This window comes from Panthera pardus, unplaced genomic scaffold (genome assembly GCF_024362965.1).
Source record: "Panthera pardus isolate Hobbes unplaced genomic scaffold, ASM2436296v1 HiC_scaffold_17, whole genome shotgun sequence".
NCBI lineage: Eukaryota > Metazoa > Chordata > Mammalia > Carnivora > Felidae > Panthera > Panthera pardus.
In genome coordinates, this window is record NW_026526732.1 from 76,807,737 (window position 1) to 76,833,523 (window position 25,787).

The 25,787-nt window shown below is 36.1% G+C and overlaps 1 protein-coding gene across 5 annotated transcripts in view; it reads left to right on the forward strand.

The window, feature by feature from the left end:
- UBE3D (ubiquitin protein ligase E3D) overlaps window positions 1-25,787 on the forward strand; it is a 157,281-nt gene that overhangs the window by 71,114 nt on the left and 60,380 nt on the right. For 3 of the 5 annotated variants that reach the window (XM_053904695.1, XM_019442745.2, XM_019442744.2), the window contains exon 9: window positions 18,475-18,613. The exons of 1 other annotated variant lie outside the window; for it this stretch is intronic. In XM_053904695.1, coding sequence (XP_053760670.1) covers window positions 18,475-18,613 — 139 coding nt within the window. Of the gene's footprint in view, window positions 1-18,474; window positions 18,614-25,787 lie in introns of those variants that run through there. One more of the 5 variants, XR_008422969.1, reaches the window with a different exon arrangement.

Here is a 25,787-nt window from a genome sequence, read left to right on the forward strand (position 1 = left end):
AGGTCTGAGGAAGAAGTGGCTATCTGGGCAGTCTCCTGGAGAAATGAGATTTGTAGAACAGAGGGCATGGGTTAATGATGCTGGATCAGAGGTGAACACACCAGCGCCTTGAACTGCTAACAAGGCTCTTTAGCCATAAAGGGCATAAGTGGGAGAGGCCTGTGTAATTTCTTACTCTAAAGGAGCTCTTGCTTCTTCCTCTGTATTTGTCCAGATGACTTGATATGTTACTTTTCTACCCAAAGATTTCATAAACCTGATCTATAAATGGTACATACGTTATTTTGAAATAAGGTGCTTGAGGGTGAGATTTGGGTGTTTCCTTTTGAATTCTATTTTGTGTAGTGTTGTGAACTCTCTTGCCACTAAGAGTTATGAATTGATCCTTCCAGATAAAAGTGATATTCGCTTTAGTATTCTTAATCCTGGAACTTCTGGTCTTCCATTTTGTTTTCTTGCAGTTAGTTTCCTGGCAACAGCTGGTTTTGCTTTATACTTTTGGTTCCAGTGTGCTAAGTGTTTATCTTTAAATATAGAAGACATTTCTCAATCTTTATGAATATCTAGTTTAGAAACTGTCAAGAAAGGAAATGACACATAGTAGATGATTCAGGGTTTTTATGCAATCATTTCGTCTTATTTCTGCTGGCTGTGTCTGCCCAGGTGCCCCTCCTTAAGCCCTGTATCCAGTATACACTCCTGTAGACCTCTTGTGAACACTGGCTAATGTCCTCAGCAGGGAAGAACAATTGACCTAGTCATGTATCTGTATTCAAGGCTCATTGTTGAACAGTTCTGTCTATATTGCTGGTTATGTCAGTGAAAGTATTTGTTTTCTCACATCTCATACTTCAGTGAGGGGGCCAGTCTCTCGAAGCACTTTAGCTAATTTCCTAAGAGTTCTGATCAAATTTATAATCTAATCAGTCTAATCTATATAATCACCTTTTTTATGAACTGTTTTGAATTTATAGAAAAGTTAGAGAATAATAAATCCCCATTTTCTTCCCTGTCTGTAATAAACCTTACCATATTACCGTATTACCATATTTGTGATAGATTGATAGATACATACATAGATAGGTAGATAATTTTAAAAAATAAGACATTAAAATAGTTGAAGCTTCTATCCACTGAATCCATCCCCTTTTGTCCTTCCCCAGAAGAAACGTGGTATTTGAAATTTGGTGTTTTTCATTGCCATGCATACTTTTACTATGTGTATTTTTATACTTTTGCTAAATATAAATATTAAGATTATATGCTATGAATTTACATGTTTTTAAATACCATGTAGATAGTATCATGTTGTATTTACTCTTTCTCAACTTGCTTTTTTCACTTGAGGTTTTTTTAAAGTTTTTTTTCATGTTGATACTTGTAGTTCATTCATTTATTTTAATTGCTGTAAATATTCCTTTATCAGAATATACCACAACTTATTTATTGATTAACCTTTCAGTGGACATTTACGTTATTTTCAATAACGTTATTTTCAATTTCAAATTCAATTTCAATTACGTTATTTTCAATTTCAATAGACCATTGGAATTCAGTAGAAATAGACCTGATCTCATGTAGAAATAGAATGTATAATAAAGGTGGTCTCACAAGTTAGTGTGGAAATGTAGACTTTATAATAGTGTTGGGATAATAGGATACACACACAAGGAAAAACTAAGATTTCAATCTTCCCATAACACACTAGAACACATTCTAAGTGGATCAGAGGTTTTAAAAAAGGGAACCACATAAGTATAAAAAGAAAATAGGGGTGAATTCTTTCATCACCTTAGAGTGAGAAAAATTTTTCTATGTCTCAAAGTCTAAAAGCAGTAAGGAGAGAGTGATGAATTTGAGTACATAAAAATAAAATACTTTTGTTCAACAAAAAAACAAGAATAACTATGAAAACTCTGAAAATTCAATCACAGACAAAGCCTGATAAATCTCATGTATGAAAATCTACAGAGGAAAAAAGCTAACAACCCTGTAGAAAAATGGACTACAGATATGCACAGATATTTCATAGGAAAAGAAATTCAGAGAACTCTTAAACACAGGAAAAGATGTACAATCTCACTGTTAATAAAAGAAGTGCAAAATAAAACATTGTATTAGATTTTATTGACAAAAATCCAGAAGATTGACGACATACTCTTCTGATGAAACTGTGCAGAAATGGGAAGTCTGGTACAATACTGGGAACACAAAATGATACAATCCTTCTAGAAGGGAATGTGGCAAAATTACAAGTGCACTTACCTTTTGATGAAGCTGTCTCACTTCTGGAATTTATTTCAAAGGCACATTGGCCAAAAATGAAAGGACGAACACACACAAGACTGTTCAGTTTAGTAGTACAGGTATTTGCATGGTCAGTAACATGAGTGAATGAATGAATGAAACAAAGAAACAACCCAAATGTCCATCAGTGGGGACTAGTTAAATTTTGGGGCATTCTTGCAATTAAGAACCATACAATTGTAGAAACTAATGACAAGTACTGGGGCGCCTGGGTAACTCCCTCAGTTAAGTGTCTGACTCTTGATTTCGGCTCAGGTCATGATCTTAACAGTTTTGTGACATCACGCCCTGTGTCAGACTCTGCTCACAGTGCAGAGCCTGATTGAGAGTCTCCCTCTCTCTCTGCCCCTTCCCTGCTCACTCTCTCTCTCAAAATAAATAAACTTTTAAAAAATTTCCAAAAAAAAATTATTGACAATATTGTGGCAAAGTTAAGAAAAATATGTCAAGAAAGTGAGAAAAATTTTTGATGAAGAAATGTATATAGTGTGGGGCGCCTGGGTGGCTCAGTTGGTTAAGCATCTGACTTCAGCTCAGGTCATAATCTCATGGCTCGCGAGTTCAAGCCCCGCATCAGGCTTTGTGCTGACTGCTTAGAGCCTGGAGCCTGCTTTGGATTCTGTGTCTCTGTCTGTCTCTGCCCCTTCCCTGCTCATTCTCTCTCTTTCTCTCCCTCCCTCTCTCTGTCTCTCTCTTTGTCAAAAATAAGTAAACATAAAAAAAAAAAATTAAGAAATGTATATAGTGTGTAATTGTTTATTCAAGAATGGTTAGAATATGAATGTATTTGCTTGTATTTAAAAAACCAAAGGATAAAACATAAAATTTAAATGGCATATAAAAAGAGGAAAAGTAGAGATGAGCAGAACAAAAATAGAAATTAGACTTTTAAAAATTTACCTGATTTTATCAATCTGTCTTTGGGACAGGTATATATTTTACTTAGTTATAAGGCCGAATACAATTTTTAAAAGCCATCCCTAAAAATCTAAAGGAAATTTAAAAAGAATGCAAGGGGCACCTGGGTGGTTCAGTTGGTTAAGCATCCGACTCTTGGTTTCAGTTTAGGTCAGAATCTCACAGTTTGTTGTGGGTTTGAGCCCCGCATTGGGCTTCTGCGCTGACAATGCAGAGCCTGCTTGAGATTCACTCTCTCTGCTCCTCCCCTGCTGTGCCCTCCCTCCCTCCCTCCCTCCCTCCCTCTCTCTCCCTCTCTCTCTAAATAAATAAATAAACATTTAAAAAGAAAGAAGGAATGTAAGTGCATATATAGTTGGTAGTATAAATGCATAAAGAGAAAGTGCTCCAGGAGACTAAAACATAGTAATTGGGCTGTACATCTTTCTTGGGATAAATCCTAATGATCAAAACAAACAAACAAACAAACACCAAAAACAAAAAAAAAACCTTTAAAAAAATCTTAAAATCTCTTCAGTAATCATACTATTGGTCATAATGTGGTAATGACACACTGAGACTATTGTATGAGCATCTTAGGATGAATCAAACAAGTAATGAAAACTAGGAGTTTGAGGATGGGAAAAGGATTGCAAGATTGTTGAGGTTAAGTAAAACTGTAGTCCTGGGTTTGAAATAGAATATTAAAACAAAACATGATTTATTTTAATCTTAAAAAAGAATAGTTTTTAGCTTTCTTCACTGAAAAAGGCCTAAAAACATTTGACTAACCCAGTGACAATGCATTTGACCACCCAGTGGTCTGCAAACCCAAACCAATTGTTTGGTTTCTAAATGCCATTTCCCACTAACAGCAAGAAGGATTCCATCCAGAAGTGGGTGATTGCAAGTCTGTACAAGCAGAGTACAAGAAGAACTTGTAATATCTTGTTCTAACCAAGAATAAGTTGTCAAATATTATCACTCGTATCAAAAAGACTCAGGACACAACTTGAATACTTACCCCCCCCCCGCCCCCCGCTAGGTAAGGATGGGTTGATTTGAGTATCGGTAAGGAAATAAGTTAATAATAAAATAATAAATATGTTTAGATCCCTAAGTTCTTAAACTACTAAAAAAAATTAAAAAAATTTCATTTGTTATTACCATTTAAAGATGCTAGTGAGCCATCTCATTATTTTGAAAACTAGATGATAAAGGGGAAAAATCGAGCATTTATCCTGCCTTTCTTCTTTAAACCATACCTCAAAGTAATAGATGGTGATGAAGGGAAGTTTCTTTTTATAGAAACATTCCAGCTGATCAATCAAAAAGAAATCCTAGAATTGGGATATCACCATTTCCTGACCCATCATGAAATCATAGAACTTGGAAACATCACAATAAGAAAGACAAAGAGCGTGGGGTTGATTATATGTCTCTTGACAGAAGTATATAACCTTATCTATGAAGTAATCTTCCCCAGTGTATCAAATCTGATCATGTCTCTAGATCCAGCTCTCAGCTTGCAGGAAATTCAGAAGAGAGGAGCATATTACATTATGCCATCACCTTGTAATTAGCAAAATTCAGACTGAGAAACACTACAAGACAAACAACCTGGTTTCCAATGAAAAATTAGCAAAGGGGGGGAAAAAAGACAAGCAGAAGGAGAATCTATGGAACTTAAATGGATCTCAATTTAAACAAACTGAAAAAAAAAAGTTTTAAAATAGTTGAGGACATGTGAATATTTGATGGTATTGAAGAGTTACTGTTAATTTTTTTTTGGTAGTATGATTGTGGATATTTTTTTTAAAAAATTCAGAGTACAATTGAAATATTTACAGATAACATGATAGTATTTGTAGAATTTGCTTTTTTAAAAATTCAGGGGTTGGGGCGCCTGGGTGGCTCAGTCGGTTAAGCGTCCGACTTCGGCTCAGGTCACGATCTCGCGGTCCGTAAGTTCGAGACCCGCGTCGGGCTCTGGGCTGATGGCTCAAAGCCTGGAGCCTGTTTCCGATTCTGTGTCTCCCTCTCTCTGCCCCTCTCCCGTTCATGCTCTGTCTCTCTCTGTCTCAAAAATAAATAAACGTTAAAAAAAATTTTTTTTTTTTTTAAATTCAGGGGTTGAGGGTACTTGGTGGGGAATACAGCTGAAGCAAGATTAGCCATGAGTTGATACTACTGAAATTGGGTGATGGGGATATGGGTGTTTATTATGCTATTCTCTCTACTTTTGTGTATCTTTCAAATTTTTGACAAAACACTTTTTAAAATTTATGTTAAATGATTTTCATTGAGAAACAGGTAGTTTATTATAGGTTTCTGCTTCTTTGCTTATCAGTCCATCCTTCTATAAAACAATTAAATGAAGGAAATCTTCATCTTATTGTGGTGTTTTTGCAGCAATACTTGATAAGATGAATTGAAAGTCAGTTCTCCATTACCTAGATCTAGAATATACACTACTACTTTATTCCCCTTGAAAAATAAGACTAAAATAATTATTTAAAAATATCCTGTTATGCCTTGGAAAACCATTAATAGGCCTTTGCAAAGGGGAAAAAAGGCTCTTCTCGCCTTACAAATGGGTATGTTCTAAAGTTTCTTTCCTGGAACTAGAACAATGTTCCTCATAGAATTGTGTTACAAATGTCAAATAAATTTCCAAGCTAATCCACAAAAATCCATAACATAGTGTAATATAATTTACAAAGCTGGCAGATTACTAAGCATTTATAACAGGCAAAAATTAAATAATTTTTTCTAGGAAAGTCCTTTCTTAATTGAATTTTGAACTCCAAAGGATGAGTGACTTTCCCATGTCTTTTTAGGGGTTAGTCTTGTTATACTCCTGGATCATTTAGTTGCCATATGCTTTGAATTCTGGAAGCAAAGAACAGTGACATTCTCATTATTGTGATTTGGACTTCTATTCATAAATTAAATACTTGAAAGAGCACAGATTATCTGCATATGAATGATATTAGCAATAAAAACCTGCTTTTTATGGTTTTGTTCATATATTCTCATTTGATATTCCCAAGAAACATTTGAGGCTCAAAGGGCAAATATCATTACCCCCGTTTTACAGCTAAAAAGACTGAGGTTAAAGAGTATAATGGAAAACACTTGGAATCAGAGGTACTGATCTGAGTCTTGGTTCTTTAGTGACACCATCTGCATGTTATTTAACCTCTTGAACTTAAGTTTGCTTCTCTGTAAAATGGGTCTAATGAAACCCCATTTTACACTGTTCTTGTGAAGACTGAATGAACTGATACATGTAAAAAGTTCATAACATATAAGATCCTGTACACCAATGAAGATTATGGTAGGGCTTTTTAAATAAATGGTCATAAAAATGGAATGTTTAGGAAATGGGGAATATTTCCTGTTAGAGGAAATGGGGAATTTTAAGCTTAAAGAAAAATCAGGAGAAAGTGTTCGATGTTGTCAGATATTTTCTGAAAGACTCAGATTCTGAAGAGTAGATTTCATACCCATTTAAAGTACTGCTTTGCAATGAGTCTCCCTGTTACTTGAGTTTTTCAACAAAGACCATATAATCACATGTTAGTAATATTGCAGAGGGGCTTAATTCCTCTCAAGTCCATTATTGCTCTAAAGTTCTATCATTGAAATCTACCAAATTTTCAGAGTTGGGTAAAGACTCCTCATCAGTGATTCCAAGGCCTGCAAAGCACTAATGATGATTGTCCTTTAATGGGATAAAATGGCAGAAAATGATCTATAAGCTGATTTAAGTTCACTTAGCAAATATTAATTAGGCACTTACTATATTGCAAGATGATGTGCTGTGTACTGAGACAGTTTTAAAGAGCCATCTCTAGTGTTTTATTGTTTGAACATTTAAGATTCTGTTCTGTTTTCAATCATCCTCTCACCTTTTAAATATACTGTGTCCGTCTTGATCTTCCCAGGTCCTGTGAGGAATATGATGAAATGTTAACATTGCCCACTACTTATGTTCTTGTTATTCCAACTGATTTAGTTTCCAATTTTGTTGGAACTTTCCTGCATGGACTTTAATTCTCCAGAGTAGAGTCAAGATGTGTTGAAATGACCTCCTAAAAAAAGAAAGGGAAAATAGATCACCTGGTACAAAATATGTTTTTGCATCCTAGGCTCTGAGGATAAAATATGTGGTTAGATGAGTAATATATAAGAACCTTAATGCTATTTAAACATACGGATGAGTGCATTGTGTGTATTTTGTGTATTTAAAATTGAGATTTTTGTTTGAACAGTGTCTTTCATTTGGTGTACTTCATGGTGATTTATCATAATAGACTGCTTTAAATCATCAGAAATAGCAAGACATATGAATTTCAACAATAACTTCCCCAAGGCTAGAGAAGTCAGCAGGAGCTCAAACTGCTAGGTAGACATTTTCTTTTTTCAAACTCATATGCAAGTGTAAAACTTTTATGAGGCTGCTTTAACGAGGTCCTTTGGGATTTAAGGTTATTTATCTAAGCTCTTATTAAAAATGAAAACTTTTCTATGTTTAGCCCTGTAAAGCAAAACTGATCTTAACAATACTGTAAGCTGGAAGAATGGATACTGTTGTGCAGACTGACTCAAAAACAAAGTTAGGAAACTTTGGGGCTAGTGTGGCACTGGCTTTATGGTAATGGGATAGTGAGAGCAGAGCCAGTATTTCAAAGTCTCCTTTAATTAAAAAAAATCAGCTTTACCATGCTGGTAATTTAGGGTTTGACATGACATATAAAAATGACTTCCATCCCGGAAGCCCTGTTTCTCAGAGCACTCCAGTGTCTCCCTTGGAGTCGAGTTGCCCCAGGACAGTGTTGCCTGGCACAAGGTCTGTGAGCACCTTTTCATTTATGGTATCTGCACTTGCTGTAGTGTATCTTTGACTTCCACCCTCCCCCGCCGAGAAGCGGGGCATGGAGCAGAGGTTGTTTCTAAGATTAATGTGCCAGAATCACTCTGTACGTAACCTAGCGGAAGAGCTGGAGCTGCTGCAGGAAAAAATTTGTAATTTTGAAACGTGTTCAGCGTCTTTGTAGGTTTGTTCTGGTTTGATGAGTCCGGGTCCTGCAGTAAATCTGTTCTTAGACCCTGGGAGCCAGGATTTTAAATTATCTGTAATGCAGTATAGTTTAAAGGAGTGAGGACATTATGAGGGGACAGCGAGCAAATGTTACAAAATCAGGGTCAAATCTTTTGCAGACTTTGTTTATCAGAGTCCATTTAGTCTGGGTATGTCCAGGCCAGCTGGCAGAAATTTTAAGATAAGAAGGTGGTAGAAAAATGGATGAATGCCTGGATAGAAAGGTTGAGTAGAGAGATGGACAAAGTATATGCTCATTATTGCATTATTGATAATATAAATTATTGGTGAAAAGGTTTCTCTGCTAGAGAGTATTAAACAATTGAACAGACATATCTGAATGAGATCGTGGTGACAAGTCCAGAATTTTGAAGACATTTATAAAGTGACCAAAAATTTAGCCAGAGAGCACTTAAAAAAATTTTTCAACGGTCCTTACTTCAACAGTTAATTAAGTCACTGGAAATAATATATCACTTAGTGGAGTCTAAGGACTCCTCAGTTACCATCTCTGTTTCATAGGAAGTAAAAATACTTCTTCTGAGACAATAGAGAGAAGAGTAAGAGTGTAAAGCACACAGATGAGATTTCTAAGGAGGGAAGTACAGAACCACCAGCGGGTAATTATGGTTTAGAGTATGAAGGAGACAAAGGGCAAACACCAAGAGAGATGATGATGGCAGAAATATTGGCTGAAGGTCAGAGATAGAGGCAATACAAGTATAAAACTTTAAACAGATAGGAAATGTCAACATGAACTTAAGTTTAGGAATTTCTATTCTGAAAGAATCTCATAGCCATTGCAAATGGAAGAAGACTGTATGTACACTTGGTTTTACCTCTTCAGCTGGAGCAGCTGTTTCAACAGTTGAGTTGCTAGGCACAGTCAGGAATAGAATATCTTAATTTTGGAGAAACCCAACTGTTAAAACAGCTGTTTGGTCTGATTAGTAGACTTAAGCTGGCTCTGCTGAGGTTGTAAGACCTAATGGGATCATAGCACCAGGCAGATTGGCTATTATTATGATTTTATTGGACATAACAAAAATATGAATAGATGCTAGGTTGAATGCTAGGTTGGACAGGACTCTCCAAAGATGTCACATTCCCTGGTTTGTTTTGGCAAAGTGGTAAGGCAAATAATGTGGTCTTTTACCTTGTTTCAGGTTCATGGAAATTATCTGAAATAATTATGCCTCATAGTCTTTGGATGCTAACTTTTTTCCTAGCATTAAAAACAACAACAACAACAACAACAAAGAAAGCTCCCTAGTGCTATTAACATCTCTTTATTTAGTCTCTTAATAACAGATAATATGCCTGTTCAACTCACTTCAAGTAGTCAGTCACTTGTATTGTTTATTTCCTATTCTTTGTGGTCTAAGAATCCTGTTCATAGTAACCACCAAATTTGTCAACTTGTAGGCAATGCATTTTTAATATCTAGAAGAACTGTGAGTGATGCTCACAATGATAAAAATCTTGAATTCCAAATGTACCGTCTCAAAGACTCCCTGTTAGGTTAGTTTCAGGTAAATGAAAGATTTAAAATACTCGTTGAGGTGATTTGATTATTTCTTGCTTGAAAGACGAATTTTATTTGATATAAATACATATTTTAAACATTCCAAAATAGATTTCATTTTCTCTATTTTCAAAATGAAAATAGCTTTGCTTTTTATATAATCACAAATATAGTCATATTCACTGTAAACATTTAAAACAATATAGGAAAATATGGTGAAAGAGAACAAGCAGAACCCTTATACTCTCAGTCTTCACAGAAAACTGCTGTTAACATTTTGGCATTCTTCCTTGCATACATCTCATGTACATCTACATAAAGATACAGATAGGAAATTTAATTTTACATAAATTAATTTTAGCTGTATGTGTTTTTTATTTTGCTTTTTTTGTTTTTAGTTTCAAATTTTTATTTAAATTCCAGTTAACATACAGTGTAATGATAGTTTCAGGTGTAGAGTTTAGTGATTAGTCGCTTACATACAGTACACAGTGCTCATCACAGCAAGTGCCCTGCTTAATCCCCATCACCCATTTAGCCTGCCCCCCACCCACTTTCCCTCCAGCAACCCTCCGTGTGTACTCTTAGTTACAAGTCTGTTTTGTGGTTTGCCTCTGTGTCTTAGGTTCATTTGTTTCTTAAATTCTTCATATGGTGAAATCATATGGTATTTGTCTTTCTCTAATGGATTTATTTTGCTTAGCATAATAGTCTCTAGCTCCATCCACATTGTTGCAAATGGCAAGAATTCATTCTTTTTTATGGCTGAGTAATATTCCATTGTATATATATATCTCACATCTTCTTTATCCTTTCCTCAATCACTGGACATTTGGGCTCTTTCCATAATTTGGCTATTGTTGATAATGCTGCTATAAACATCAGGGTTTATTTTATTTTTCTAAAAAAATCTTATCAGGGCACCTGGGTGGCTCAGTCAGTTAAGCATCCAACTTCAGCTTAGGTCATGATCTCACAATTCTTGGGTTCAAGCCCTGCATCAGGCTCTGTGCTGACAGCTCGGAGCCTGGAGCCTGCTTCCGATTCTGTGTTTCCCTCTCTGTCTCTGCTCCTCCCCCACTCGCACTGTTTCTCTCTCTCTCTCTCTCTCTCTCTCTCTCTCTCTCTCTCTCTCAAAAATAAATAAACATTAAAAAAACTTATCAAAATTGTGTGACTATCTTTCCATGTCAGTATAGATCTACAATTAAAGTCTTGATTGGGGGGAGGGGTGTCATACTTTGAAGCAGTGACTTACTGTTGCTAGTTTCTAAAACTCAATGTTGTAAGTAAATCGGAAAGCAGAATTGAAGGTAATTCTTAGGTGTTATAAGAGATGAACTCAACTATGGAAGGTATAATTTTGCTGCTTTCACTGAAAAATATATGTGTTTATTTTTCTAACTAAAGCAAATGTATATGTTTTGAATGTTTATATTAACAACTAAATAAAAATGTTTTGGTTATAAATGAAGTATTTTGTTTTTTTGTTTTTTGTTTTTTTTACTTTTTTAATGTTTGTGTATTTTTGAGAGAGAGGGAGGGAGAGAGCGTGAGTGGGGAGGGGCAGAGAGAGAGGGAGACAGAATCTGAAGCAGGCTCCAGGTTCTGAGCTGTCAGCACAGAGCCCAATGCAAAGCTTGAACACATGAACCGCGAGATCATGTCCTGAGCCGAAGTCGGACGCTTAACCGACTGAGCCCCCCAGGCGCCCCAAGTATTTTGTTATTTTAAAACAAAAATTGGGGCACCTGGGGGGCTCAGTCGGTTGGGTGACTGACTTCAGCTCAGGTCATGATCTCTCTATTGGTGAGTTCAGCCCCACATCAGACTCTGCTATCAGCACAGATCCTGTTCCACATCATCTCTCTCCCTCTGTCTCTGCTCCTCCCCTGCTTGTTCTTTCTCTCTCAAAATAAATAAATAAACATTTAAAATAAATAAAATGAAAAATTAAATAAGCTTTTTTTTTTTTAGTTAAGAAACACTGCTTTGCTTTTTCCTATTTTCTAGGCTAAAAAATACAAGCTTTCCTCACTTTAGCATTCATAAATAATTTCTCATTATTATGAATTGGTTCAGAAGATGAAAATATTTTTTATATTCACACTATGATGTATTGCTGTTGAAAAAAATGGGACAGGTTAGCTTTTCTAGCTCTTCTAGCACTGGTAAATTTGGGTGCTTAACTACCTTTAACCAGTTTCTGAGAACAACTTCAAAATTTTTGTAGAATACTAATTTCTTGAGTATCCCATATTTAACACTTCCCCTCCTTCCTACTCCATTTATACACACATACACTGTATAGGGAGGATTAGACACATTTGAAGTGTGAAGTTTTTTTATACCTTGGTTTCAAACATTGAGAAGCCATAGCAAAGCCAGCTACCAGAGAGAGCTCATTTCAAGTGTGTGATGGCAAGGAAAGAGAATATTATGTATTTAATACTTTAAAAAAAATCATGGCCTTTGGAGGTTTCAATGAAATTCCTCTTAGGTTCCAAAAGCTTCCATTTAATAATATTTGATTCTGCCTTGGAAAAATTAGTCAAATATTTCCCTCTTTGACTTAAGACACTTTCTAGGGAATACATCTTAACTCACAAAACTTTTGAATAAAACTTTGGAGCATACTTACCAGTTTCTGAAATCCTATCTTTTTAGGGCTAGTGGATAAATAATAGACATTAAATTTAGGAGACTTTCTGGCCTGACCTGGTAGAGTTTTTTGTTTATATTATTAAGGTATGGAAGAATCAGATTGTTACAGGGAAATTGAATTTAAGTTGATAGAAATGAATTTTCTCTATGCAAGATTACTTGCAAATTGATTTTCTTACCTTCCCTCAAATGGGTGTGGCCAGTTTTATGCTCTCACTCTACCAGAGTTATGTTGACATGTGATTTCACAAAAGATCTGAAGTCTTAAACATGAGGACATTTTCTCAAATCTAGGACGCTTGCATAGAGAACATGAGTAGCAGGTTAGTGATCTTGGCATTGAGTTCTCATCGCTCCTCATGGAGGGACACAATTTTAGTCATCGGGATTTGTCTTTTAATGGATCAGACAGAGCTAATTGTGACTTCGGGTTATGCAGTTTAGCATATCGTAATTGCTAAGATACCAAAAGATTGGCCAGGCCTAATTCACCTGAACAGTTACACCATTGCCAATTGCCCTTCTGTGCAGCGTAAGGATTTCCAGGAGAAGACCATCTGAGAGTGGACTTAGGAAGAGGTGTAGACACAAGCCAGGGACACTGAAGATGACAGTGTCCATAAAAGCAGGGGAGAGTAGGGTTGGATATGGTGCAAACCACCAGGATACATCCCTTTCTGAAGCCACGGGCTGATAGAGCTCCAGTAGATCATCTCTCTCATTTCTGTTGAGACCAAACATGGTTTCACCATACATGTCAACACAGTCCCTGCCAATCCTTTTGAATTGAAAAATGAAGAAAACCTCTATGTTTTATTAGGCCTAGGAAATAATAAAAGAAGTCTTACATTTTTGCTTTATACTTTATGCGTCACAAACACTTTTCCATCCACATTGGCAAAGGACTTAAACTGTGGGACAGACTGGGCAGTGTTGATTAATGTAAGTGTTGGCTGAGTTGGCCCCCTGATGGGACAGGGAACCTAGTGGTTGCCAGTGTGAGGTTTACTTATGAGAATGTTATTAGAGTGGACCTAATTTATTACATCCCAACCCTCATATGTTGACTTCCAGTTACTCAGTAAAGTAATTAAAGGATTGGAAGTGCATTGCTCAGCCTCACTTTCAATTGACATTCTCTGGTAATGGAATGGGGTAAAAATGTAAGCCAGGAGACCTCTTCAAAAACTCTTTGAAAACTTTTCGTAAATGGTTATGTTTATTAATATGCTAACATAAATATTATGATACATAGTTTAAGATGGAACTGCTTTTAATATTTTATAAAAAGTGGTAAATTAGAAATCAGACTTTAAAAGCAAGAGGTCTAGGAGCACCTGGGTGGCTCAGTCGGTTAAGCATCCGATTTCGGCTCAGGTCATGATCTTGCTATGCATGTTCGAGCCCCACTTTGGGCTCTGTGCTGACAGCTCAGAGCCTGGAGGTGGCTTCAGATTCAGTATCTCCCTCTCTCCGCCCCTCCTCTGCTCGTGCTATCTCTTTCTCTCTCTCTAAAAAATAAATAAACATTAAAAAAATAATCTAAAATCAAGAGTTCTTTCTCTGAGATCCATGTATCTTGAAAACATGCTAAGTAAAAGAAGTCAGAAAAAAAGGTCACATAATGTATGATTCCATTAATATGAAAGGAGGACATGATTGGGCTTAGGGAATCGGGTGGTCTGAGAAATATTTTTAATTTTATTTTTTTAAAGTTTTTATTTATTTATTTTGAGAGAGAGAGAGAGAAAGAGAGCGAGAGCCCCCCCAGGGGAAGGACAGAGAGGGACAGAAAGAATCCCGAGAAGGCACTATCCATATAGACCCTGATGCACCGGGCTTGATTTCAGGAACCATGAGATCATGACCTGAGTGGAAACCAAGAGTTGGATACTTAACTGAGCCACTCAGGTGCTCCAGGAGCCCATTAGTTTAAAGAGAATTGAAAAACAGTTTGAACACTTGTGACTTTAAAAACTCGATTTTTTCCTGTAGTTTTCAAAGAAACTGTAATTTCAAAGAAGTGCTGCTCATGACTTACTGAACCTTACTTTGAAATTTATAAGCAGTAGAACTTTTCAGGTTCTATTTTTATGAATTAGTTCTTTTAAAATATTTAAATATACTGGAATTAATATGGTTTGCTATCATACATAAACAGTACATTTAGTTGTTTCTGAATTGTGTGTTCTTGACAGTATAAGAAAATTTTGATTCCCTGTCCAAATCATGTATTAAGTAGCTGTATGTTTATAATGATTCTAGCACTAAGAACACATTAAAACAACCTCTGATTTTTAGTAAACTGTATCACCTTTCTGTTCTCCCAAGTTCTTTTCTTGGTATCGATTGGTGTTTGATTCATTCTCAATTTCACTATTTTTGTTAGAAGTGATGGAGAGTGACTTTTCCCCCCTTTGCATTGCCTCTTTAAAAATAGATAGGCCATCGTTGCTTCTCTAGGGGATTTTGTCAAGGCAAAGATTGAGAAATAAGGATGGTGTGTCCTCTGCCTGCATTTTGGTCTCTTCGACTCGGGTCGCCTAGTTGACAGCTCTGGTGTCTTAGGAAAGCTTCTCCTCTCTCACCACTTTAAAAATACCAAAATAGGTTTTAAGTAATGTTAAGTTTGTTGTTCTCTTTGAATTATCTTTTTTGTTGGTTTTATAGTGGAAGTTTACTGATTTAGGTCTAATAGTCCAGGGTGTTTTTGCAGGAAATAATCCAAATTCTGGATTATTATAATCTTGTGTTTCTTAAAATGTTTATATCGTTAACAGAACTTTCTACTGATATTTGAGCCTTTGGTAAATAGTATCAAGTATCACTTTTGGCCTAATTAATACATGCCTTTAATTTTCATAACGAGTTTAGTGATTGTTTTAAGATAAACTGAATTTTAAGTATGCCGAGACCATTTCTCCATCTTTCCTTCCTGCTCTCTTTATTTCTTTCTTCCTAAATCAAAAACAAACCAAACCAAAAACAATATAAAAACATTAGCTGAAGTTTTGGGGGAAAGTTACCCATAGTTCTAACTTTCCAAAACAGCTGTAATCATTTTTCACGTATTACTTTCTGTCTTTGTCCACATATATGGTTATTTTGTGTGATTAATATGTAGTTAAGATTATAGAGAACATTTATAAATCTTAACAATAAAAAGGTAAATCCTGGGGCTAATGAATATATGCTGTGGGAAAAGAAAGCATAAATAGATAAATGTTTAGGATAAACAAAAGGATAAATTTTAGGAATTTGAGCCATCCTAGGTCCAGCTGTGTTATCTAATTTTCAAAAATAAGGTGGTTCTAATTATTAAGAAATGAGGTATTCTAAGAAAGCTAAAATTTGCTCCATCATTTACCCTTGGGCTTTTCAATTTGTTTTTTTGATAGAATTTGTTCAGAAATACCTAGTACTTCTAGGTATAAAAGAGAATGCAATTTAGTTGGAGAGGATCATGCTTGATCTTTTCCATCACTTATCATGTGATCCAGATAATACTTTGTACCTTCATGAGCTTTAATAAGGAGAAAAATTGTTAAATCACAGAATACTTAAAGGATTAGATTAAAAATGCCAATGTTGGATTCACATGCCATGCAAATATTTGTAATTACATAGAGACATGAATAATTAACGTTTATAACTGTATCTTTTTTTGTTTAACTGTGGATATCATTAATGTGATGAATGTCCTTTTGTGTAAATTTTGGTGGTTTGATACATAGTATAGGTTGTGTGTGAACTCCAGGATCTCATGAGGAAACTGGACTTGTCCAGGAGTACGTGTCCCAGATCACTCACTGCTCAGTGACAAGGCAGTGCTAGTGTATTTTAATTTCTATTTGAGTGCCATTTTTCATCAACTACACCATAGCCACATAGCAGCATGTTGACACCTTTGAGCAGAAGTTAAGCATTCCTTTCTCTGTACCAGAAATCACATCAACATCATGACATTAATTGGTTTCCTTTTATAAGAATAACACTTGGAAAATAAATTAAATTATTGAACATACAAATGTAAGTGAGGTGTATTTTATTACAGCCAGTAAAAGGTGGGAGTATCTGAGGAAAAACAACTAATCTAATCTTCCATACTGGGTAACAAAAGTTAGAGGAATCCACAGGGTATGCTTGCTTATGACTGACCTAGAATGAATCAGAGATGCAGACACAGCCCAAATAAGAATACAGGTAGGGTGGTGGTATGGTAGTAGGATACAAATAATGGTATTAGGCATGTAGTTCTTGTAAAGGAAGCAAGAGGATGTCTCTAAGGAAATGATAAGTGGGTTTTGCAGGATGAACAGAAGTTCACCAGGTAGCCTGCAGCCTTCCCGGCCCAGAAAACTGCATGAGCATGGTGTGGTTAGTGTATGCAGTTCAGGGAACGGAAATGGTTTGTGGAGGGCATAAGAAAGGTGGTAGAGAGAATGAGTTTAGAGCCACTGCACTGGTCCTACATTTGGCTTTTACCAAAGACAGCAAGATTTTTGTTTCCACGCCAGAGAAATGTTGAAAATGTTGTATAATTAATGAAAGGAGAAAGAATAACATAACCGATCAATATAAAATAATGGAGAAGTGTTTTTAAAACACAGAGAAGACAATTATATGTGGCCTTGCTGAAAAGGGACTATTTTGAGGGAAAGTGGGCAGTGTCCTATTCCAGTCTGACCAGTAGGCAAATGCTTCAGAGAGTTAATTTCCCAACCCACATCAGAAATGTGTTAGCACAGGTAACCTGATTGATGACGCAGCTAAACTATCTGCTATGACTCATCATATAAATGTTAAAATCCATTATGCCCTCAACCACTGATGCTCTTCGACATTCTAGAATTCACCCCTGACTGGGTTAAAGGTAGCTTTATAGAAAGAAGTTTATATAAATAGAATATATATATATACATACATATATATATATATATATATATATGTGTGTGTGTGTGTATGTGTGTATACACACATATATATATACACATATATATGTATATATATACACATACATACATATACACACACACATATATATTTCTTTTTAAAAAATTAGGACAGTGTTAAGAGACATGTTGATAGGGGCACAGACAGGAAATACTCAAGTAAATAAAAGATTTGACAGCATAAGACACATCCTATTCTTATTACATTGTTTTCCCATAATGATTATCTGATTTTCCATTTTAAGTACTATATGGGAAGACAGGAAACCAGGATTCTAGACATAGCCATATCATCTTCTAAACATGTATCTCATCCCAGAGAAGTCTCTTTACTTTTCTAGCCTTCACTTTCTTCATTTCTTGAATGAAAGAATTTTCTAGTAGGTTCAACAGGATGTAGCAGAGATGTTTCATAGGCTACTTTGGAAGATGAAGGGAGCCTCCTGCCAACCTTACCCCCTCCAAGAGAGCAGCTTTGCTTTTATTTATATTATAAATGGAGCTTTTACAAGATTTTTTGATAAAAGTATTACATCACTTTTTAAAGGTTTGAAAATCAGCTAACTAGAAACTTCATAGGGCATATCCAGCTCAGAAACAATTTGCACATCTGTAGAAGGAGGATAGCAACAGTTCTATTTCATAGGTATCAGAGGGTTGAACAAGATGTTACATGGAGAAGAGGGCACAGAATATAGGAAAAATTCGATATGTTAGCTATTATCCGTTCCCCACCCCAAATAGGTCCCTTACAAATAAGACTGCATTTCATGTCTTATTTGTACTCTTTGAGTATGAAATGTTGACTCGAAAAAATTGCCTAACCCATCTGTTTTGTATCAAAAACACTATAAAAATGTCTTGGACATTTACTTTGTGAATATTTACTATAGCCATTTTATTTCTGTTTTTTTGTGCATTGCATCTTCTTCCACGTTTGAAAGTCGTCTTCTTTCCATCAGGTTTTTGAAATAATTATGACCAGATGGAATTGTGAAATTATACGTATCAATGTGTTTCAGGCTTTCCAGTGCGTGGGAAAGTGACATCAGCATCCACACTCTAACCCTGCCCTCTGCAACCTGCTTAGAGCTGCTGCTGATATTATCCAGGAACAACGCTACGCTACCTCCATCGCTTCGCTATATGAATTCCTTTCAGGTAGGAACAGCTCCTTTACCCTGGTATGATTTTTCAGTTCCACTTGTGAATTGTTTTTTGAGGATCTTGTGTTTCATAGGAGATAGCTCACAGAACCCAGAGTTCCAGATGATAATAATAATAAGCACAATAAGCTCAGAACTGATTAGGTAATCGTCCAATAGTGGCAGAACCCATATCTGTCTAACCCCAGAGTTTGTTCTCTTAACCTCCACCTCTCCTGCCTCTAAGAAAAATGGCAAAAACATCTGACAAAGACACTGTGAATGCATTTTCCTTTTCCTAGCTTTGCCCTAGAACAAAGATTTTCAACCATTATGAGTAGCTTTGCTACTCTTAGCTCGCAACCAAATCGCCAAATAGATGTTTAAGTTAAGCTGATGGTGTTCTACCCACTTCTGGCACCTTTTCCCTCTCTGCCAGGTTCTTCCCTCATCACTTTGACCCTCCTCTGGATTTTTATCAGGACATGGTCACAGTAAGACAAACAGGACAGAACAGCATATGTGGTCTGATCAACAGGAAGACCTCCTTCCTAGTAGGCAGCTAATTGTCAATGAGGTGGCAAATGAGAGTTAAGGTGTTAACTAGTTGCTTAAGTTATCCCGTAGCTACTGAATGTAACATTGAACTTATCTATGACTCTTGACAATGGAAAAATACTCATAAGCTCTCTGAGGCTTGTGAGACGGCCACGTGCATTGCTGAGAAATGAGTAAACATGGGTTGGCTCTACCTCTGAAGTATTGTGGCTGTATCCTAAGATAACTTCAGGATCAGTGTATATTGCTTGATATACCTCTGGTAAAACAAGATGTGGATTTTCCTATGAAGTATACCTCAGGAAATTGTTTGTAAAAATTGCTCCAAGGGAATGCTTCCAAACTCATTTTACAAGGCCAGCATCCCCCTGATACTAAAACCAGACAAGAATACCACTAGAAAAGAAAATTATCGGTCGATAATCCTGATGAACATAGATTCAGAAGTCCTCAACAAAATATTAGCAAACCAAATTCAACATACATTAAAAGGATCATACACATGACCAGATGGCATTTCTTCCAGGGTTGCAAGGATGGTTCAGCATCTGCAAATCAGTGTTAATACACCACATTAACAAAATGAAGGATAAAAATTATATGATCATTCAATAGATTTAGAAAAAGCATTTGACAAAATTCAACATCCATTTATGATAAAAACTCTCAATAAAGTGTGTATAGAGGGAACATATCTCAAGATAATAAAGGCCATAATATGGCAAGCGCACAGCTAACATTATACTCAATGATAAGATCAGAAATAAGATAGCGATGCTCACTGTCCCCTCCCCACCCACCCACTATGTTCAACATAGAATTGGAAGTCCTAGCCAAAGCAGTTAGGCAAGAGAAAGAAATAAGAAGGATCCAAATTCGAAAGGGAAAGAAGTAAAACTATTTGCAGAAGATATATCACATAGAGAAAATCCTAAACAGTCTACCAAAAACTGGAAGAATTAGTTGCGGGATACAAAATCACTATACAAAAATCTGTTGTGTATCTATATACTGATAACAAACTATCAGAAAGAGAAATTAAGAAAACAATCCCATTTCCAATTGCATCAAAAAGAATAAAATACCTAGGAATAAATTTGGTCAAGGTAAACGACCTATACACTGAAAGCTCTAAGACATTAATGAAAGTAATTGAAAAAGAAATAAATGAGCAGATATTTTGTGCTCATGAATGGGAAGAATTGATATTGTTAAAATATCCATACCACCCAGTGCAACCTACACATTCAATACAACCCCTGTCAAAATTCCAACAACATTTTTCACAGAACTAGACAAAGAATTCTTAAATTTGTGTGGAATCACAAAGGACCCTGAATAGCCAAAGTAATCTTGACAAATAAGAACAAAGCTAGAAGTATTATACTTCTGATTTTAAACTATATTACAAAGTTATAGTAATCAAAACAGACACATAGATCAGTGGAACAGGAGAGAGAGTCCAGCAATAACCCATGTATATATGATCAATTAATTTATGACAGAGAAGCCAAAAATATACAATGGGAAAGTCTCTTCAATGAATGAAATGTAATATGGGGACAGTCTCTTGAGTGAATGTTGGGAGAACTGGACAGCCACAGCAAAAGAATGAAACTGGACCATCTCAAAACTCAAAATGGATTAAACACTTGAATGTAAGGCCTGAAACCATAAAACTCCTAGAAGAAAACATAGCCAGTAAGTTCCTTGACATTGGTCTTTGTGATGGATGGTTTGTCTTTTTTTTTTTTTTTTTTGAGAGAGAGTGAATGTGAGCAGAGGAGGGGCAGAGGGAGAGGGATAGAGAGAATCTTAACCAGGTTCAACACCCAGCATGGACACAGGACTCAATCTCACAACCATGAGATCATGACCTGATCTGAAATCAGGAGTCAGATGCCCAACTGACTGAGCCACCCAGGCACCCCAGTGATGATTTTTTCATCTGACACCAAAAGCAAAAATAAACAAGGGGGTCTACATTAAACTGAAATGCTTCTGCACTGTAAAGGAAACCATCAACAAAATGAAAAGGTAACCTAACTAAATGGGAGAAAATATTTGCAAATCATAGATCTGGTTAATATCCAAAATATATAAATAATTCATACAGCTCAGTAGCAAAAAAACCCACTCTAATTAAGAAATGGGCAAAAAGTCTGAACAGACATGTTTCCACAGAAGTCATATGGATGGCCAACAGGTACATGAAAAGATGCTCAGCGTCAAAAGTCTTCAATAAATTTCATATTAAAAAAATAAAAATAAATTAAAATTAAAATAAAAAAATAACTTCAAAAGTCTTCAGAGAAATGCAAATTGAAACTACAATGAGCTATCATCTCACACCTGTTAGGATGGCTATCATCAAAAATATAAGAAAGAACCAAGTGTTGGCAAGGATGTGGAGAAAAGGGAACCCTTATGCACTGTTGGTGGAATTGTATATTGGTGTAGCCACTGTGGAAAACGGAAACCTGTTGGCCGAAAATTTAAAAACAGAACTACCATATGATCCAGCAATTCCACTACGGGGTGTTGATCCAAAGACAATGAAAACATTAACTCAAAAAGATATATGCATCCCCATGTTCAATGCAGCATTATTTACAATAGCCAAGATATGGAAACAAACTAAGGGTCCATCTGTGGATGAATGGATAAAGAAGTTGTGGGGTATATATGCAATTCAACCATTAAAAAAGAATATAACTCTATTGTTTGTGACAACACGGATGGACCTAGAGGGGATTATGCTAAGTGAGATAGAGATAGACAAATACCATATGATTTCATTTATATGTGGATTATAAAAGACAAAACCCAAACCAAAGATAACCAACCTCATGGGTACAGAGAGGGCAAACTGGGTGGAGGTGATCAAAAGGTACAAAGTTCCAGGTATAAAATAGGTAAGTCCTGGGGATATAGTATACAGTGTAGTGACTATAGTTAATAATACTATATTGCATATTTGAAAGATGGTAACAGATTAGATCTTAAAAGTTCTCATCACAAGAAAAAAAATTTTTTGTAACTGGGATGGTGATGGATGTTAACTAGACTTATTGTGATGATCATTTTGCAATGTATATAAATACGAAATCATGTTTTACACCTGAAACTAATATAATGTTACATGTCAATTAAACCTCAATTAAAAGTATTTTTTAAATAACTGCTCCATTCTAATTCACAACCATATTCTCCTTGTAATCTGTTATGTTTGATTTTCTTCAATACCAATTCATATTTTGGCCTTGGTGTACCTGTTTTATTAATCAGTACTTGATTCAGCCTCAACCCTGAACTGACCTTTGAGAACATCTTCTTCTGTAGGAGAGGGAACTGAGATTCAGAAAGATGGAGTGAGTTGGCCAGGGAAATCCTACCATGTTAGAGACAGAGCTGGACTCACCAGGCTTGTGCCCCAGTAACTCCGCCTGCACCTAAATGCAGAACTTGCTGAGGTCCTGGGATGTGGAATGTGTGTGATTTATAGATGGAGGCACCTTAGTTTACAGTATTTCTTTTAAGTTTTGCTCATTGGATCGAACATTGAATAATATAAAAGTTTGTGTTTGCCCACAAACATTTATGGAGGAAGATACAAGAAACTGAATAGTGGTTATCTTTGGGAAGCGAGGTTAGAAGACAGTTACTATTTATTTCACTTTCTCATGTACTGTTTGAAATGTTTATATGATGGGTGAGTGGGGATCAAGAGAGATGACTTCTAACTTTGAGGGTTTTACAGCCTTTGGGGGAGAGAGAACAATCATCCATGTGTGATATAAATTGGGGATAATTTTATTACAAAGTAGCCTTAACTCAAGCCTTAAAGAGACTGAAGGTAAAAGAATAATTTAAACTGGCTATGGGAAAATTGAGAGGAGGCCCAATCTGTATTCTCCATGAGAACAGAGGAGGTCTTAATCCCTTCAGGGATCTTAACTCAGGCTCAGGTAGACACATGGGCATGAAAGCCATGCTTGCTCTCATGGTGTGAGTGCCTCCTCATAGCAGCTTAACCACAGGAGCTCTGTTACTGTATATCCCTCTCTACTAGTGATTATACTTCCTCTGCTTTCAGTCTGTTTGCTGAATATTATTAATCAGGAACACAGACACTTTCCCAGTTTCCAAGGTTCAGAGAAACTTGGCACAAGTTCACGAACAATGTCTGCTAAAGCGATGTAGTCCCTGCTGCTACCCCTGGAAATATGCATTCTTATCAGGAACATACCAGGAATCGACTTCCTCATGCAGGTCTTCACTGCAAGATAAAGGATCAGTGAAGAAGGGGAGGATGTCTGTCAGGATTAGAAAGAGATGCTCTGCTTTTTCATCTTTGTAACACCTACTTAATCATTTATTACAATGGCAAGGAACAGGGCTGCTAATTTTGCCCATATTTGGGATTTACTCTTTCAGTTGGAAATTCACTGTAACACACATCTTTTAAAGTGCTGTACTGGCAAGAGCTATAAAATAGTAGAATGACACTTGTTAAGACACCACCTTTACATTTCCAATTCTCTTACCTTCTAGGCCAAGTTAGTTAACTGTGAGCACTGCTAATTTTTTTGTAAAAATGTTATTTTAGGTTTTCCAAGGATTCAAATGGCACTCCTGCTTGAGCTGTTATCACTGCCAAATCCCAAAAGGAAAGGTTTATCTTATTAATTAGAGCTATTTACATATATGAAATTCTAACTTCTTAAATTACAGTGTAGCCAATAGGGATATCTTTTGGTGGTTTTGTTATAATTTTAACTTCTGTGTTACCAGCATATCTTAATATCCATAGTGTGATTATAAGCAAACAGAATGCAGGATTTGGTTGAGAATCACTGATGGATTGCTAAGCGCATACGATAGTTGTTGTGCCCCAAGAAGAAGAATGGACTTAGAAGAATTTTAAGCTGGGAATGAAATTCTTCTGTGACCTTCCTCTTGCAATGAGAATAAAATCCAAACATTGTATCAGAAACCAGATCTGACTTTGGTGTTCTTGTTGTATACTTAATCAGGCCAGAGGCCCCAAAGGCCCCCAGCTGAGCATTGTTTTCCCAACTTACACATGCTTCCATTTCCACGTTTAGAGACATGGAGTAACTAAGTAGTAACATGGCGGAGGGCTCCGTTAATAGACTGAGCCATCTGGCTAAACTATCTCTCTCCCTTAACTTCTGGCTTGACTCCCTCCCACTGAGAATTCTCAAGATGAGTCTTCCTTGGAAACTTATACTCAGCTGAGAGATAAGGAGTGATCCACTGCCTTGAGCCCTGAGCTGAGGAAACCTTTTTTGTTCTTTCCCATACCTTACCTCATTAACTCCAGCTCCATCAGCTACTCCAGGCCTTCCCAGCTGTGCAGATGGCATTTCTAAGGGCATAGAGCACCCAAATTAAAGCTTTTTTGTTTCCCACAGGTTGATAGCTGTGTTCTACAGTTACTGTAAATGTTTTCACAGACATTATCCTTTTTATTATTATTATTATTATTATTAATATCATCCTTTAGAGAACCACAGCCTTCAAATGTGGGAGCAGTGTAACATTCTCAAGCATTATGGGTCCTGGCAAAAAAGTTGAGCCTCATCAGATTAGAGTTTTATGTGTATGTTGTGTGGTTGAATTACATAGTGAAAATATGTAGAGAGGAAGAAACAGAAAAGCTTTATAGGCCTTATCTATTACCATCTGATAGTTAGGGTTGGTCAGGGATATTTTCTCAGCTCTAGAAGGATTTGAAATCATACAGTATTCACTGGGGAAGGGTAAACTAGATGAAGCATCTCGAATAAGGGCCCTCTATACTGTTTAGAGCAGGAAATTCTCATTTATGTTACTTGATTTTTAAGAAATCCACTGATAGTTGAATTTCATCATTTCCATGATATAAAAACCATATATTCAACTTCTCAATTGTTCAGAAATTAATAATTTTACAAATAATTCTCCCATCCAGCCACTTTCCCACCACCTGCTAATATCTCTGTCATGAGAGAAGAAGAAAGGAAAATAACATGTGAAAATTTGGTTTAATCATTTGGCCATTTGTTGGCATCTCAGGTAAAAAGCACTTATGGTACAGTAGTATGTAATCTATAGGGGATCTAAGAAATCGTTAGGCAAAGGCCTGAGAACTTTACAGATGATTAGCAACAAAGGGCTACAGAGAAGAGAAAGTGAAGTTTCTTTTTTTCATCTACTTTTAGGCAGCACACAACATAGATGGCCTTATCTATTACATGCCATGTTCATCTCTGCCTTTTAAAGTAACATTTTACAAAATGATTATTAAAAGATCATCACTTTCATGATAAAAATTACCACTTTCATGATAAAAAACGGAAAAGTACAAGGAAAATTAAAATCACTAGGAATAACCAATATTGGCATTGCAGAGTAATTCTTGTTAGTGTTTTTTATGTATGCTTTGAGAACGCATGTGCACACATACATACACAAGTACAAATATATTTTAGTATAAAACTGGCCTCATTGGAATGGAGAATGAGATTCTGGCAGTATTCTCTTTCCTTTGCTTAATCTTCTGGCATGAAGACAGTCTTCCTGGAGACTGTGAAAGGACCTTGGGGGACTTTTGTATAAAAAGTCCT